The 13,010-nt window shown below is 46.1% G+C and overlaps 1 protein-coding gene across 1 annotated transcript; it reads left to right on the top strand.

Annotated features, from left to right (window-relative positions):
- Nucleotides 1-571: 571 nt before the first annotated feature.
- On the top strand, nucleotides 572-3,634 carry LOC142777245 (uncharacterized). The gene is made up of 2 exons (XM_075881571.1): nucleotides 572-2,465; nucleotides 3,273-3,634. Exons 1-2 carry the CDS (start codon nucleotides 580-582, stop codon nucleotides 3,577-3,579), a joined length of 2,193 nt encoding a protein of 730 aa, XP_075737686.1. The 5' UTR covers nucleotides 572-579; the 3' UTR covers nucleotides 3,580-3,634.
- Nucleotides 3,635-13,010: the final 9,376 nt, after the last annotated feature.

Consider the following 13,010-nt stretch of genomic DNA (forward strand, 5'->3'; position numbering starts at 1 on the left):
CTTGCTGTGACAATGAGCCAGTAACTAATGTGTGCTGTCGGATCTGTGGTGTCGGTGGGTGGTCGTAGCATTGGCGTTGCGCATTACGGATGACAGCTTAAGTAGGTACTGGGCAATGTCTTACGTTGTTGTGTTGTTCAGAATGATTCGCTCATAGTATTGGCTCTCTATTAAGCTCCAGTAAATATGGTTCGCAATATGTCGTGTGTTCGACTATTTGAAGTGGGCATTTGAAGTAATGTTATTGTTTTTGCAAATTGCGCCACTACACCGTCCGTCACAACTACTGTGCGTAGTGGTCACATTTGTCAGCGAATATCATCAAACAAAGTTGCAAAAGAAACTCTTTTGTGTGCATGTGCTCGTGGGAATAATCGTCCTCACCCTCTTAGCCTCCTAATTCAGTCGAATGGCAAAGATACACAGAAATAACGGCCTTTCTTGCACGATAGACTTGGCTGCCGGTACAGATGCTCGATGGGGTTAAGTTAAAAAGTGATGGAGAGAGTACTTAATGTCACCGTGTATGTTTGTGCTAACTCTACTTTTTTCCTTTTTTGCGCAGACAAAATGGACTCTATGGAGAGTGAAGCGGCAGCACCTCCGGGAAATGATGATTGCACTGATGGACTCGGCGACCTGTTGGTTCACCAGGAAAGTTTCAGGGGCGGCTTCTCGAGAAGTCTGGTCAATCATCGCATGCCCTGCACGGCCTCCACCTACACAAGGTGCCAGATTGTTGCCAGCATTACTAAATGGAACGAAATTCTCTGCTGGCTTGAGTTGGAGCTGCGCGAGTTGCCTGGAGAGGGGAGGGAACTGGGACTCGTGCACGTCCGCAACATTTGTCATGTGCGGCCCGAAGAAAACCAAATACGTCAGGCTGCTGCTATCCTGTATTGGCTCCTGAAAATGCATCGCTGCGTGGCGTCCGTCCAGATTCCAGACTACATTGGCGATCCGGTAATGGCCTATTGGTGCAGCACCGTAATTTGCTGCATGCTAAGCGGAAATGATTCCGTAAAATCTTTGACCTTTGTTGGTCCTTTGCCAGTGAAAAGAGAGCGAATTCGCGAAGTACTCCTGTCGATGAAGCACCTCGAGGAACTGCACTATGCAGCCTTCTCACCTGATTCCTCGTTTCCAGAGATGATTTCGGACCTTCTTCGTGCGTCTGAGACGTTAACCGTGCTGAATTTCACCGCACCATTCATAAAAAAGAAGGAACATGGGCTCCTGCTAAAAGCACTCAAGGTCAACTCCATGTTGCGAGATTTGACGCTAAGTTCCCCTGCAATTATTGCACAGCCTGAATTGTTCTTTGAATTTATGAGTGGTACAAACGTACTCAAACACTTGAAAGTGTGTGGAATTCCCTATGAAGATAACGGTGATGCCATGAAATGGATATTTCAAGGCATGCTCAAGAATGGGACGGTCAGCAGTCTGGAAGCGCATGAGCTCAGTTTGGATAGTGAAAACGTAAAGTGGGGAGCCAGAATGCTTGCGCAGAGCAAAGTGTTGCGAAACTTAAAGCTGTGGCATTGCTCCTGCTTTCTTGGTTATCCTATCACCGACCTGCTCGGTCTCATAGATTTCACTGATACCGCCTCCTGGCTAGATGCAATCTCGAACAATGGCACGCTCGAAAATTTGACCTTGAGCTTGAGCGTCTGGAGAAGTGAGTATTGGGAACAATTCTTTCATGTTTTGTCACAACATGGCAGCCTAAAGATGGCAACTCTTGTTACGGACAAAACCGACCGCGATCGCCTGGCCGAAATCGCGAACAAGGTTGAAGAAGTAGGTTGTGAAGGGAAAGTCACCTTCGTAGACTATTATACCGGTGATAGCATTCCGCTAGCAAACTGCAAGAATTACTCCCATTTGTTTGCGTATGTGAGGGCCACGGACAATTGTAAGGCGCTGCCACTTTATCAACAGCTCTCCACATTTGCCCCGCTGACATTTTTGCACCTAGTAATAAAACAGTGGGAAAAGGAGTTGTGCTGGCTTCTCGTTGAGTTCGTATCGGTGGCGTGCACTCTTCAAACGCTCCAATTAGAGCTCAGAGGGAGTAGCTTTCCGACCGAATCGCACGATTGGTGGCCAGCTCTCTCGCAGTCACTGCTGCGCAACGGGAGCATCATTGATCTGGGTCTAGGAATTCACGTGGAGGACCACTGTGAAGGCGTCGAATGTCTAGGCCAAACTGTAGCACGAAGCAAGACGATCCGAAAGCTCCGTTTGTGTGACTGGCTCTCATCGGCACGCGACAGCTTTTTTCGAGGCGTGCACTCTGTCATCTTCGAGAACTATGCGTTGTGCCACGTGGACGTGGGGTTGGAGTTTCCTTGCTCGCCGAGTCAAGCTCACCGGCTCGCTATCACGCTCGACGTCGCACGTCGGAACTCTGGCTATGTGGCACGAGCTGCCCAATTCTTGCACTGCAGGCGGTGTGACACGTGAGTACACAGTGGCACGCAATGATTTCGTCAACGTAAGGATATGGTTATGAAATCGCAATCATGTCATATGACAGGAGTCTCGCCCAACAGTGTGTGATTACCCATACCTTTCTTCAGTCGAAGTACAATTTTTTCTTAGTCATGCTTCATAGAATTGTAGTCGTATCTAGCCAGCAGCCTTTCAAGGCTTTCCTGCGTCAGTGATCGTGTCATAATAAAAATTAGCTGTAGGGTAATCTTATCAATTAAAATAGAGGTATAACAATGCATTGAGGACGTGCAAGTGATTAAGTCGTGCATAATTAACAAAGAAATTTTCAGAGCGTGTTTTATATCCAGCTGCAGAGAAGGTTAATAGAATTTAATCGGAATCATAACCTGTCGGTGGTGTTCTCGTCTGCTAACCCGCAGCTCTATAGGAATCGAATCCTGGCTGTCGTGGCTGTATTTTAGATGGAGGCGAAAATACTGTAGGCCTGCATGCTCAGATTTGAGTGCGCGTTAACGAACCCCAGGTTGTTGAAATTTCTGGAGCCCTCTACTGCGGCGTCTCATAATCATATGGTGGTTTTGGGACGTTAAACACCACATATCAATGATTGAACCTGTAGATGTTGAGCTCACGGCCGGTGTAATACCTAAAAAAGTGACATGTTTATTACCCCGCGACAGCATAAACATTCGCCTGGGCTTTTAGTTAGCACTGGGATGTTATGCCGGTGAAGATATTTTGACGCAATCAATACAGCAAGCATTTTCCCACAGGTGCATAGCTAAAACATATTTCGTTTTATTTCACAACAGACCCTGTGCTGCCGCTTTGGACCGAGTGCACCGGCACCCCGCCCTCATGGCAGAGCTGTCCAAAGTAGCGTCCATCTCCGAAGCCGACGCCGCAGTCACCGTGCGACAGCGCTTGCGAGGCATCGAAGGCATGCACACGTTCATGCGACTGGCCGGTGTCGTCAAGGCACGTGTCACGTGTCGGCCACGTGACGATGGCCGCGCACAGCTGGACGCCCTAGACGAGCACTGCTGGGCTCACGTGAGGCGCTACTTGCAGCTCGACGACGTGGTGTGGCACTGCTCGTCCTTGACGAATGCGATGTAGCCATGTTCGATTTTCAAGTGAGGCCACAACGTGGAAGTACTGGCGTGGCTATACATGAGCGCGAAACGTTTACACTCATAAAGTCAATTATTTCCTTTCAAAAACAAAAGTTGACGGTGTCCTCTTTCTTCACCACGATTTTTCCCTTGTCATCGGCGGGATGTATATAGGAAGGGCGAGTAATCTTAGGCGTGCACCTGTGTGAGAGGGAGGGACGCAGGAGGAGTGCAACTGTAGCACCTATTGCACCAATTTGATACATTTCCCATTTGTTGCGCCGAGCTGCGCCAAAACAAACAAACTTGCTTTTAATGCGCCACGCTGTGCCGAGATGTCCGACCAGCTTCAAAAGTATCTCACGTGCGTCAATTGTCGCGAGAAAACTATGGCAAAGTAGCCATCTGTACTTTGCGTCATCAGTAAAATTGAGTGGGAGACCCTAACCTTAAAACACGTTCTACGTTGAAAAAATGATTTCCTTCAAGTTTGTGCAGCAAATCAATTTTTCAAGTATGAACCAACTAGTCTGCAAAAATGTATTGCTTCAACACGTTCTAAGGTAGGTCGTTAGGTCAGAACACAGGTGAATCGTGATCGACCAGATGAAGTACAATACAAAGTAACAACACCGTGTGCCGATCGTTCAGCTGGCCTGCCGATGCAACCATTGTTCCGCGGACTATAGAGGGTACCTATCGATGGGTCGACGAAACATCAAGCCAAAAAAATGCGTTGCCGCAGCTACGAATAATTTGCGGGAAATATGAATTTCCCATTCAATAAACGCGGGTATCACATTTTGATAACGTATGCTGTGTTTTCCCTCGCGGACACGTTAGGATGAATATAGACAGACTGAGCCAGAATTACCAGTATGTACATGAGTATACTTTGGGGCGTATATGATGGCACTTTTTCCTGGTTGTTGAAAGTATTCAGGGCATATATACACACGAACTGGCTGTGTTTATTATAGCGTCAGTTGGTTTGTTCTACGCCAGATAGCATTAGTCATTTTAACCGAGGTTACTTTCACGCTTTGTAACATGGGTGAACCGTGGTTTGCGCTAAGCGTGGTTCAACGCGGTTAACCGTGGTTGGTCGTAACCGCGCTTGCTTTGCCTGTGTTACATGGGTAATAGAGGTTTTGGAAACTCCCTCATTGCCAGCCACCACGTTTTTTGCCGTAGCAACGGCACTTAAATCATTTTTCTGGCTTGATGTTGCGTCGTCCCATCGATAGATATCCATCGTCGGGCCAGTCGTTGCGCGCCATTTTTACTTTAGCTTGTAGAACGCGCCTAGCAAGCAAGCGTAGAAGTTAAGCCCCATAGACGTCAGACTCTGGAATTTTGCGGACACGCAGTGCCACCTGTCAACGCAGTTTCGAGTAGTGCAAAGCTCAACTTTCTTGCACAGTTTACACTACAACTACAACGTACTAAACAACGATTGAGCCAAAACTCAGGTGTATTTGCGCATTGATCACTTGGAAAAAGAGCGACGAATTTCTCTCCGCTTGTCGGTCGCGTCACCGAACTGCCGTGAAATGCTTGCTGGTTCACTCGCCAGAACGACGCCGAAAACAAGAGCAGACGCCCCAGCTTGGTGCTCTACAAGAACAAAAGACCGTGGTCGACGCTAGTGTTGTGCTGTGAATGGCCACGAACTTAAATTACTCAAGTTTCACGGACTTCCGCAGCTTTAGAAAAGCAGAACGCAAGAGTTATAGATACGGGCCATTGCGAACGTGTTGGGTAAGTGAATTACTCGCATTCTCTACAGCCGTTTAAAAAACGAAAGCATGATACTGTAGGTATCCTGTTATTACTTTCAGTTGCTTTGACAGAGAACCATGGCAACTTTGATTATGGAGCTTAACGGAGCCTCTGACCGCGCACCATACAGCAGTAGACAGGCCATGCGCGCGATACACATCGCACATGCCGCGACCACTAATAATCTGAAGTCGTTGTCACCACACAAAATGACGAGTGTAGGGCTTCCAAGACTCTTAGTTCTGGCTTTAATTAAGAAATGCCAGCCAGTATAGCATACAGGTTGATCGCAAAATGATGACGACCACTGTATAGTTTTTCTTTCCGTTGGTCTCCACGATTGCCGGAGCTATTCGGAGGTCTTGCCTTTTTCTCTTTCCTTGTACTACGATAAAGTGAACACACAAGTATCCCCTATTGCAGTATATACAAACGGATGAGCACCATCAAAAGAATATTCTAGCAAGTCAGTAAGACAGTTCAATGCATAGAAAGTGAGTTATTGACGGGAAATGCAACTGCAAAGTCGAAAATTGCCAGAATAATCATGCCTTAATAAGCAAACTTCGTACCACTGATAGTAAGATAGATTGCTCGTGTATAATATTTATCAACTTGGCATCATGCGTGTGCCCGATTTCAACACATTTAGAAGTTACAGAGAGCACGTCGAAGGGCTCACCTCGGGCTCGATTTCATGCGATGCTCGCAAAACTTGAATTGCAGTTGCAGGATGCCGAAATTACTTTAACATATTTCGCATTGTATCCGCAGTTCGTTTTAATGAGCTTTCTGAAGCGAGATTTGATTGAAAGAAGCTTGCCAGGTCGTCAATTTTCATGAAACTGCGCCTCAAGACAAACGAAAGAGGAGGGACTATGGAATTTCGCTTGCGGACTCTTTGCACTACCCATTTATGGCCGGCGCGTCGATAGGGGCGCTGGTGGCAGCGTTTTTTGCAGTGCCGCCTCTGCAGAGTCCGACGTCTATACCATGGCCAGGCTAGACTGCACCTGCGTGCGCTTCTTTTTTTGTGGCCTTCTCACCCATCGCAAAAGCAATAAAAGAGTTTCATAGTATGTTTTGCCACCTGACGGAGATAGGGGAACGGAGACTTAGACATTGCATCCCCTGCATCGCACACACGGCCTAAGAGTGTAGTCGATATAAAACCACGGAATGAGGGCTCTTGGCGGAGAGGAGGATGGGGATTATTTAAGAAGTCTGGGTTAGATAGAGAATCAGTTACTTAAAAAACACTAATATTATCAGACGACTTCCCGCTTACTGGAGGTATGCATATGCTCGTGGATAATGTAGGCTGAAACACATTGAAAATGCGGAATAATCAGCCAAGCGGAGGCACAATTAGGAGGCATAAACCACTTGCATCGATCAGAGAGAGAGAGATAAACAATACTGCATTAGTTCTGCAAGCAGAAAGCATCAAATACTTTTGGTCCTTGGTATCGTTGAACAACGGCATTGCAATTCAGATAGGTCGCTCATAAAACGACGAGTAGGCACTCTCTTAACTATTTTATATTTTTCTTTAATTTTTCGAATGCATTTGGAGTGGTTTTCAGGGATAAAAGCTGTGGTCTGCAGCTTGGCAGTTCTTTGAAACGCGTCCGTTTTTTTTTGTATATTTAATGGCTAAAAATATCTGTGTATAAGAAAAAGGAAGTATAAAAAAAAAGGACTGTTGCTGCTGAATAACCCCTTCAGACGCCACGCCCTGAGAGTGCTGTTGTGCATTGTCAAGGTGTTCACATCACCTGAAAATACTCATTCTGGAACCCTAAGCTCTTTTGCATTTCTTTGTACTGCAAGCCACGTCCAGGAAGAATGTGAAGTATGCAGCTGCTTACGCTCGCAAGCCGCTCTCCCCGAAAAAAAAAAACTCAAGCGCAAATCAGTTCTGCTCTGTTCATGGAGTTCGTAGAAAAAACATGTTTAGAAAGAGAAAACTGACCACATTTCAACTTTTTCGCAAGTGAGCAGCTTTTTTCTGAGCAATCTGTATAAATTCTTTTATGACTTAGTGCTCCAATCAGGTTGTTGTCAATTTCTTTTTCTCTCTAGTGTGGCTCGCTTTATTTTAGGATTTACTCTCCATGGCTGCAGTTCATTTCGTACTTTGTCAAAGTTCAGTCTACAGTGAATATGAACTCGAGAAAGCAGTAGCACAATCTTCAGTACGCGTAATACACACATGGGTGTAGAAAGGCTGTGTGATAGTGTATTGTCGTGTTCCGTATTGTAAAGCCTATTTGGGAAAAATACCTGGGGCCGGATTCACAAAACTCACTCACGAAAACACTTTTGCGAGAAAAATTTCGTTGCGTAGGTTGATTTACGAAACGAAAAAAACGTCGTAAAAGGCCATCGTTGTCACATCGGCCGCTTCAATAAAGCACGCTGTGACTGCCTGGGAACATGTCAGCGATGATGATGCAGTTGCTATATTTGCTTACGTCACCGAAAAGTACTCGTAAGTGGATTCACGAAGCAAAATTTTGCGTAAAATCAGCGTGGCTAAGAGAAAATTCTAAAAGTACGTGGTCCGGACCACTCTTAGGAACAATGTGGCTATTTAGAACCTGCAGCCGTGGTTGTGTACTTTGGTGCCCTGGCTGAATTTGAGTTAATTCGCAGTGGTCTTTGCTGATTGAAGAATATAAATTCCTAAGACTTAAGTGCGCGACTCTAGACGACTACCTCTTTCCGAGTGGTAGTGCTTCCCGACACGACCAGGCCCACCGAGCTCTCCTTACATTTATGAACCAAAGGACCTGGCCACCCGTTTATAGACCGTTATAGACCGTCTTTTTTTCATTAATTTTATTTATGTTTTTTACTCATACTCGTCAAAGTCTTCGCCATTTTTTTCCTTCCTCATCTTCTCTCCTTTTTTCTTCCCTCTAAACTTTGTTTCTTTTGTTTCTTTCCTCCTCCCGAAAGAGTGAGCAGGTGTTGTGCCCCTCCAGGTGGTAGTTGCTAGGTTGCTCTCTCCCTTTTTCCTCTGTGTCTTTGTCTATCTGTGTATGCAAATCAAATAAATAATAGATAATAAATAATCATGCCCATGAAGAGCTGCTTGATGAATGCTGGTGCGTTTTTATTTCTTTCGGCGCTTTGAGTTTTGGGTATTGTTTTCCTTGTATGCAGTGGCTGGTATTGACAACCACCGTCGTCCAATAAGTTCGAAGTCGCAGTAATTGAAGAATCCTATTGGGCATCAATGGCGTAAAATTATGCTTGCAAAAGTTTGTGGTTGGATGAAAACCAATGTGCTACGTGAATGGTCGGTGCATTCGAACGCGTCACGGCATAGGATCAACCTTATTTGTTATGCTGTTGTGTTGCGCCCCACGTCATCCAATAGAAACTACGACTCGAGATACTTGCCTCATTGCTGGAAATTACCAACAAAGAGGTTAATGGGAGCACAGTCATTGCACGCTATTGGAAATAAAAATGAGAGGAACTTTTCAGTGAGTGGTTCATGCCCATCATGTGGACGCACGGCGACACTCACACACATGCTCTGGTAGTGTATAAAAACTCCTCCCAGCTCTTCCTCAAACAAGTGGGAGAGGTCCCTCTGGAGCTCACTTCTCGCCGACCAGCAATAGGCCGTCCAGCAGGCCCAAGATGCGGCTGCCAAGTACTCTCTGTCGGTCCCTACGTGGGAGACGCCCACTACGCGCTAAGCGCGTCCTGCAGGACTGAAATAAAGTTTTTGTCTTTTCATTTCATTCATAAAGCTTGTGCTGTAGTGTACTTATATCAGCTCTAACTGTCCAATGGGTGCGATATCTGAAATACACCTGTCGATACACTTTGGGATTATCTGGAACGGCGCGTACTTTGTAAACCTAAGCTGATTATGGGTGTGCGTGATTACGCATGGAACTACAAACAAATTAAGAATTTTCAACTTCACAGTTCAAAAACTGATATGGACCGTGATAATATGGCAAGCAGTCGGGATAAAATGACGCTAGTAACTTTATAAAACACCGGAAGTATGCAAACTCTCACGATTCTGGAGCAAACCTTGGCTGAATTCGTCCCTGCGACAATTACCAGCCGTTTAATTTGGCACACGAATATCATTCATTGGTAGAGCGAGCCACTGGCATGTATTTTGTGGGACGCAGCGACCACTTGACCTGGCAATAATAGTGTTGCGAAAGTGAATCCCCCGTCGCAGGCTCTGATTGAAGCAGACGACAAACCCAAGCAGATGACGGCTTGGCCGACATGGACAGCTTGTGATTGGTTCTGAAACAATACTCTCAACATCAGCTAACTCCGTGACGTTGCCAAAACACTTTTTTCATCTGGCACGCCTGTTCTGTTCGTCATATCATCCCCCTCGCACATAAGAGCAAATTTAGCCATGCCGTGAAAAATGCGCAAATATTTTCTAAGAGCTATTTTACAGTTTTTCCTTACTCAGTGTTCTCTTACGTGCTGCGCAGTTGTCGAGAACAACATGGCGTCGTAAACAGCGTATCAGTCGGTGCGAATTTCAGCAAACGCCTCTCGCTCGAGTTACTTCAGCGTTCGACTAGATGTGTTGTGATTACCTCTGCTTTTTCGGTGATATTAAGCAGTGTGAGAACCAGCGGCACTGTATTGGTGTACGGTGATGCGTAGCAAAGTCTGTGCCTCGGTGTGTTTATCGAGCGAGATCGCAGCCTGTGGATCAATGACAACTAGCACTCGAGAAGGCTGCAATATGTGTTTGTGAGCTGGTAACAGTTCGTTCGCTTCACCTTCCTGTCTCTCAGTTGGGTGCTGTGCAACATTTGGAATTTACAGCGTTTTGGCACCTTACTTGAATGACTCCAAGTACGTACGGAAGCGTATGAACTACGCGCTGTGCCCCGCCGCGGTGGTCTAGTGGCTAAGGTACTCGGCTGCTGACCCGCAGGGCGCGGGTTCGAATGCCGGCTTCGGTGGCTGCATTTCCGATGGAGGCGGAAATGTTGTAGGCCCATGTGCTCAGATTTGGGTGCACGTTAAAGAACCCCAGGTGGTCTAAATATCCGGAGCCCTCCACTACGGCGTCTCTCATAATCATATAGTGGTTTTGGGACGTTAAACCCCACATATCAATCAACTACGCGCTGTGTTCGGTTCTTGCTTCACCACTGGTTAGCCCACACGCTTCTATTTTCTTGTGAGCAATCTAGTGTTGGGGAGTGAAACGATGTTCGTTGTGAGCAGTGGTGCTGTGATGACGTTTTTAAGACTTGTGAAGAAGCTGTGCTCGTGTGACCAAAAATTAAAAGACAGCGTTGATAACTGTTTTGCCTTGCGAAGTTGCGGTGGTGGAGCTTGGCGCTTTTGTTTGTTAACTCGTCACTTTACTTTTTTGTGATAACCATTGTCCTAGCACCCTGATGTGACGAACCGACGAACCTGCAAGATGCTACATTATTTTGTGGTTCGTGTTACTTCGGCAGCGCGCCTGGACTGTTCTTCGGTAAGAACTTGAGAGTTCTATTTGCCAGCGAGAGCCCGTAAAAACCAAGCGTCCTTCCGGCCCCAAGAAAGAGCGAAGATTTCACCGGTGCCTTGCTTTGGGTGAAGTTGCATGCCAGTACCGGCTAACTACAGGTTTACGAGTTCTTCTGGCCATCGTTTTGCATGGCACTAGAGCCTTGGCAACAGCCGGTCATGGCCAGTACTTACACTCTATCAATAAACGTGCTTGCCTGGCCAGCCTTTTATTGCTGTCATCGGCAGCTTCCAGTCTACAGATGTCCTTTGCCTGTTGGCCCTGATGCACACTTAGTTCCTCGTGACACTGACCGCTACTAAATGCTGCCATCGGTGAGTTGACCTTGCAGAACTAAATTTGTTGCTGTTTATGCAGTACTATAGCGTATGCAAGTTTTTAAGCAAATCAGATTTAATGTTTCCCTATGTTAGGTTCAAGCGTGAAAAATTTACTACTACTGTTATATACATACACAATACGGAGAGGCGGGCAAATACATCAGAACTTTTTGTGATTTCGTATAAATGAGCTGTTATTTGATTATTAAGATGCGCCTGCCTATTTACCACGTTTAGTTGGAAAGGTAATGTGAATTTATTTTCCAGGAGCCAGGTTGCACTCGAGGAATTCATGTTATTTTGAAAAAATTGTTCTATAGACGATTATCGCTGTGGTAGCACTATACTTCACTAGGACATATATAATGCGGTACGTAAATTTTACATGGGGCTTCAGTTTCTTTCAAAGAAATTATAGCAGATTTGATCACTTTGATGAATTGATAGCTTCGTCAAATAAGTATTAGACGTGAGTGCTTTTACTGATTGTTTTTTAAATATTTCGTTTTTGGCTGTTCACACATCGCAGAGTTTAGTTTGTTAAGGTCCTGTGATGCATCGGTTGCACGCACTGGCACATCAAGCCTCATGTTGACTTGGGGCATCTGTAGAAAATGGAAAGGACACATGTCCTTCCGTAGGACACGTTTCCTACGGAGGGACACGTGTCCTTCCTGTTTTTCTACAGGTGATCCCTAAATGTGCAAGTCTATGTCACTGCTGCAACTGTTATCATTCAGTGGACCTGGAAGTGACCTTGCAGCATGCATGGCATCTCATCTGGAAGGGCTGCGGTCTGCTTGGAAGCTTCGAGGGCAATATACTATCGAACGGCTGGCTGCAAGATTGATGTTTTTTTAATACATTCGATTAAGTAAACACCACCTACTGTGCACAAATCGGAAACCCAAGCATTGTTGCTTGCAGTGTACACCTGTATTATTTTCACACATAATGCTGAGAGCGAAGAAGACGAAGAAGTTTTAATGCATCAGCTGTGCTAGGCCAGTTCCTATTTTTTCGATATTCTTCTCAGACTGACAGTCCTTGCTCTCCTGGGCTTCGCAGTCTACCCGAAACGATCTGGAGGCTCCCGCTCATCTGGAGAAACACGTGAAGCGGACTTATAGGCACGCTGCGCCGTACCCACCACGACACGAAACATCGCCGCCAGATGCACTCGCTGCCGCATCTATGGCAACGGTGACAAGTACTACTCTTGCAGTCTCTGCGGGGGAAACTACAGACCATGAACCCTTAAACAAGCAACGGCACGATGAGCAGGACAGCTTCGATCCTTGGAAAGGATATGGAGAGGATATGGATTGGAGAAAATGGAGAGGATATGGATTGAGCACCCTTCATGGTTGTGTCCTACAAGAAAAAGCAGGTACTGGCGTTCCTGTTGTCTTCCCACCTACCATGGAAGGCGGAAGCATATGGAAGGTCAACCCTAACATTGTGGCATCAGCCGTGTTAACGTCGGTCAAAGAGAAAGTTCTCAACCGTCGCCTCAAGAAGGATGGAAGCTTTGTGGTTACAGTGCCAACCCTACCCACTGCAAACAGTTTGCTCACTGTGACTGAACTGGCTGGCGTAACTGTAGAAGCCGAAGTTTCGTACTCATACATGGCGAACTACGGGAAAATACAAGATGTCCCACTGAGCTACTCAAATGAAGGACTACAAGACTATCTACGGGATCAAGGAGTCGTTTCAGCGAGGAGGCTCCCCACCTTCACGCACGAAGAGGGAGAAAAAGTCATAGAGGTACGTCGTAGATCTGTCATTTTGGAA

This window comes from Rhipicephalus microplus, chromosome X, assembly GCF_043290135.1.
Source record: "Rhipicephalus microplus isolate Deutch F79 chromosome X, USDA_Rmic, whole genome shotgun sequence".
In the NCBI taxonomy this organism is placed as follows: domain Eukaryota; kingdom Metazoa; phylum Arthropoda; class Arachnida; order Ixodida; family Ixodidae; genus Rhipicephalus; species Rhipicephalus microplus.

Excerpts from the sequence above, each read along its gene's own strand:
- LOC142777245 (XM_075881571.1), top strand. The coding sequence starts at position 580 with ATGGAGAGTGAAGCGGCAGCACCTCCGGGAAATGATGATTGCACTGAT. Across the intron at positions 2,466-3,272 it reads CACTGCAGGCGGTGTGACAC|ACCCTGTGCTGCCGCTTTGG; the intron begins GTGAGTACACAG and ends ATTTCACAACAG.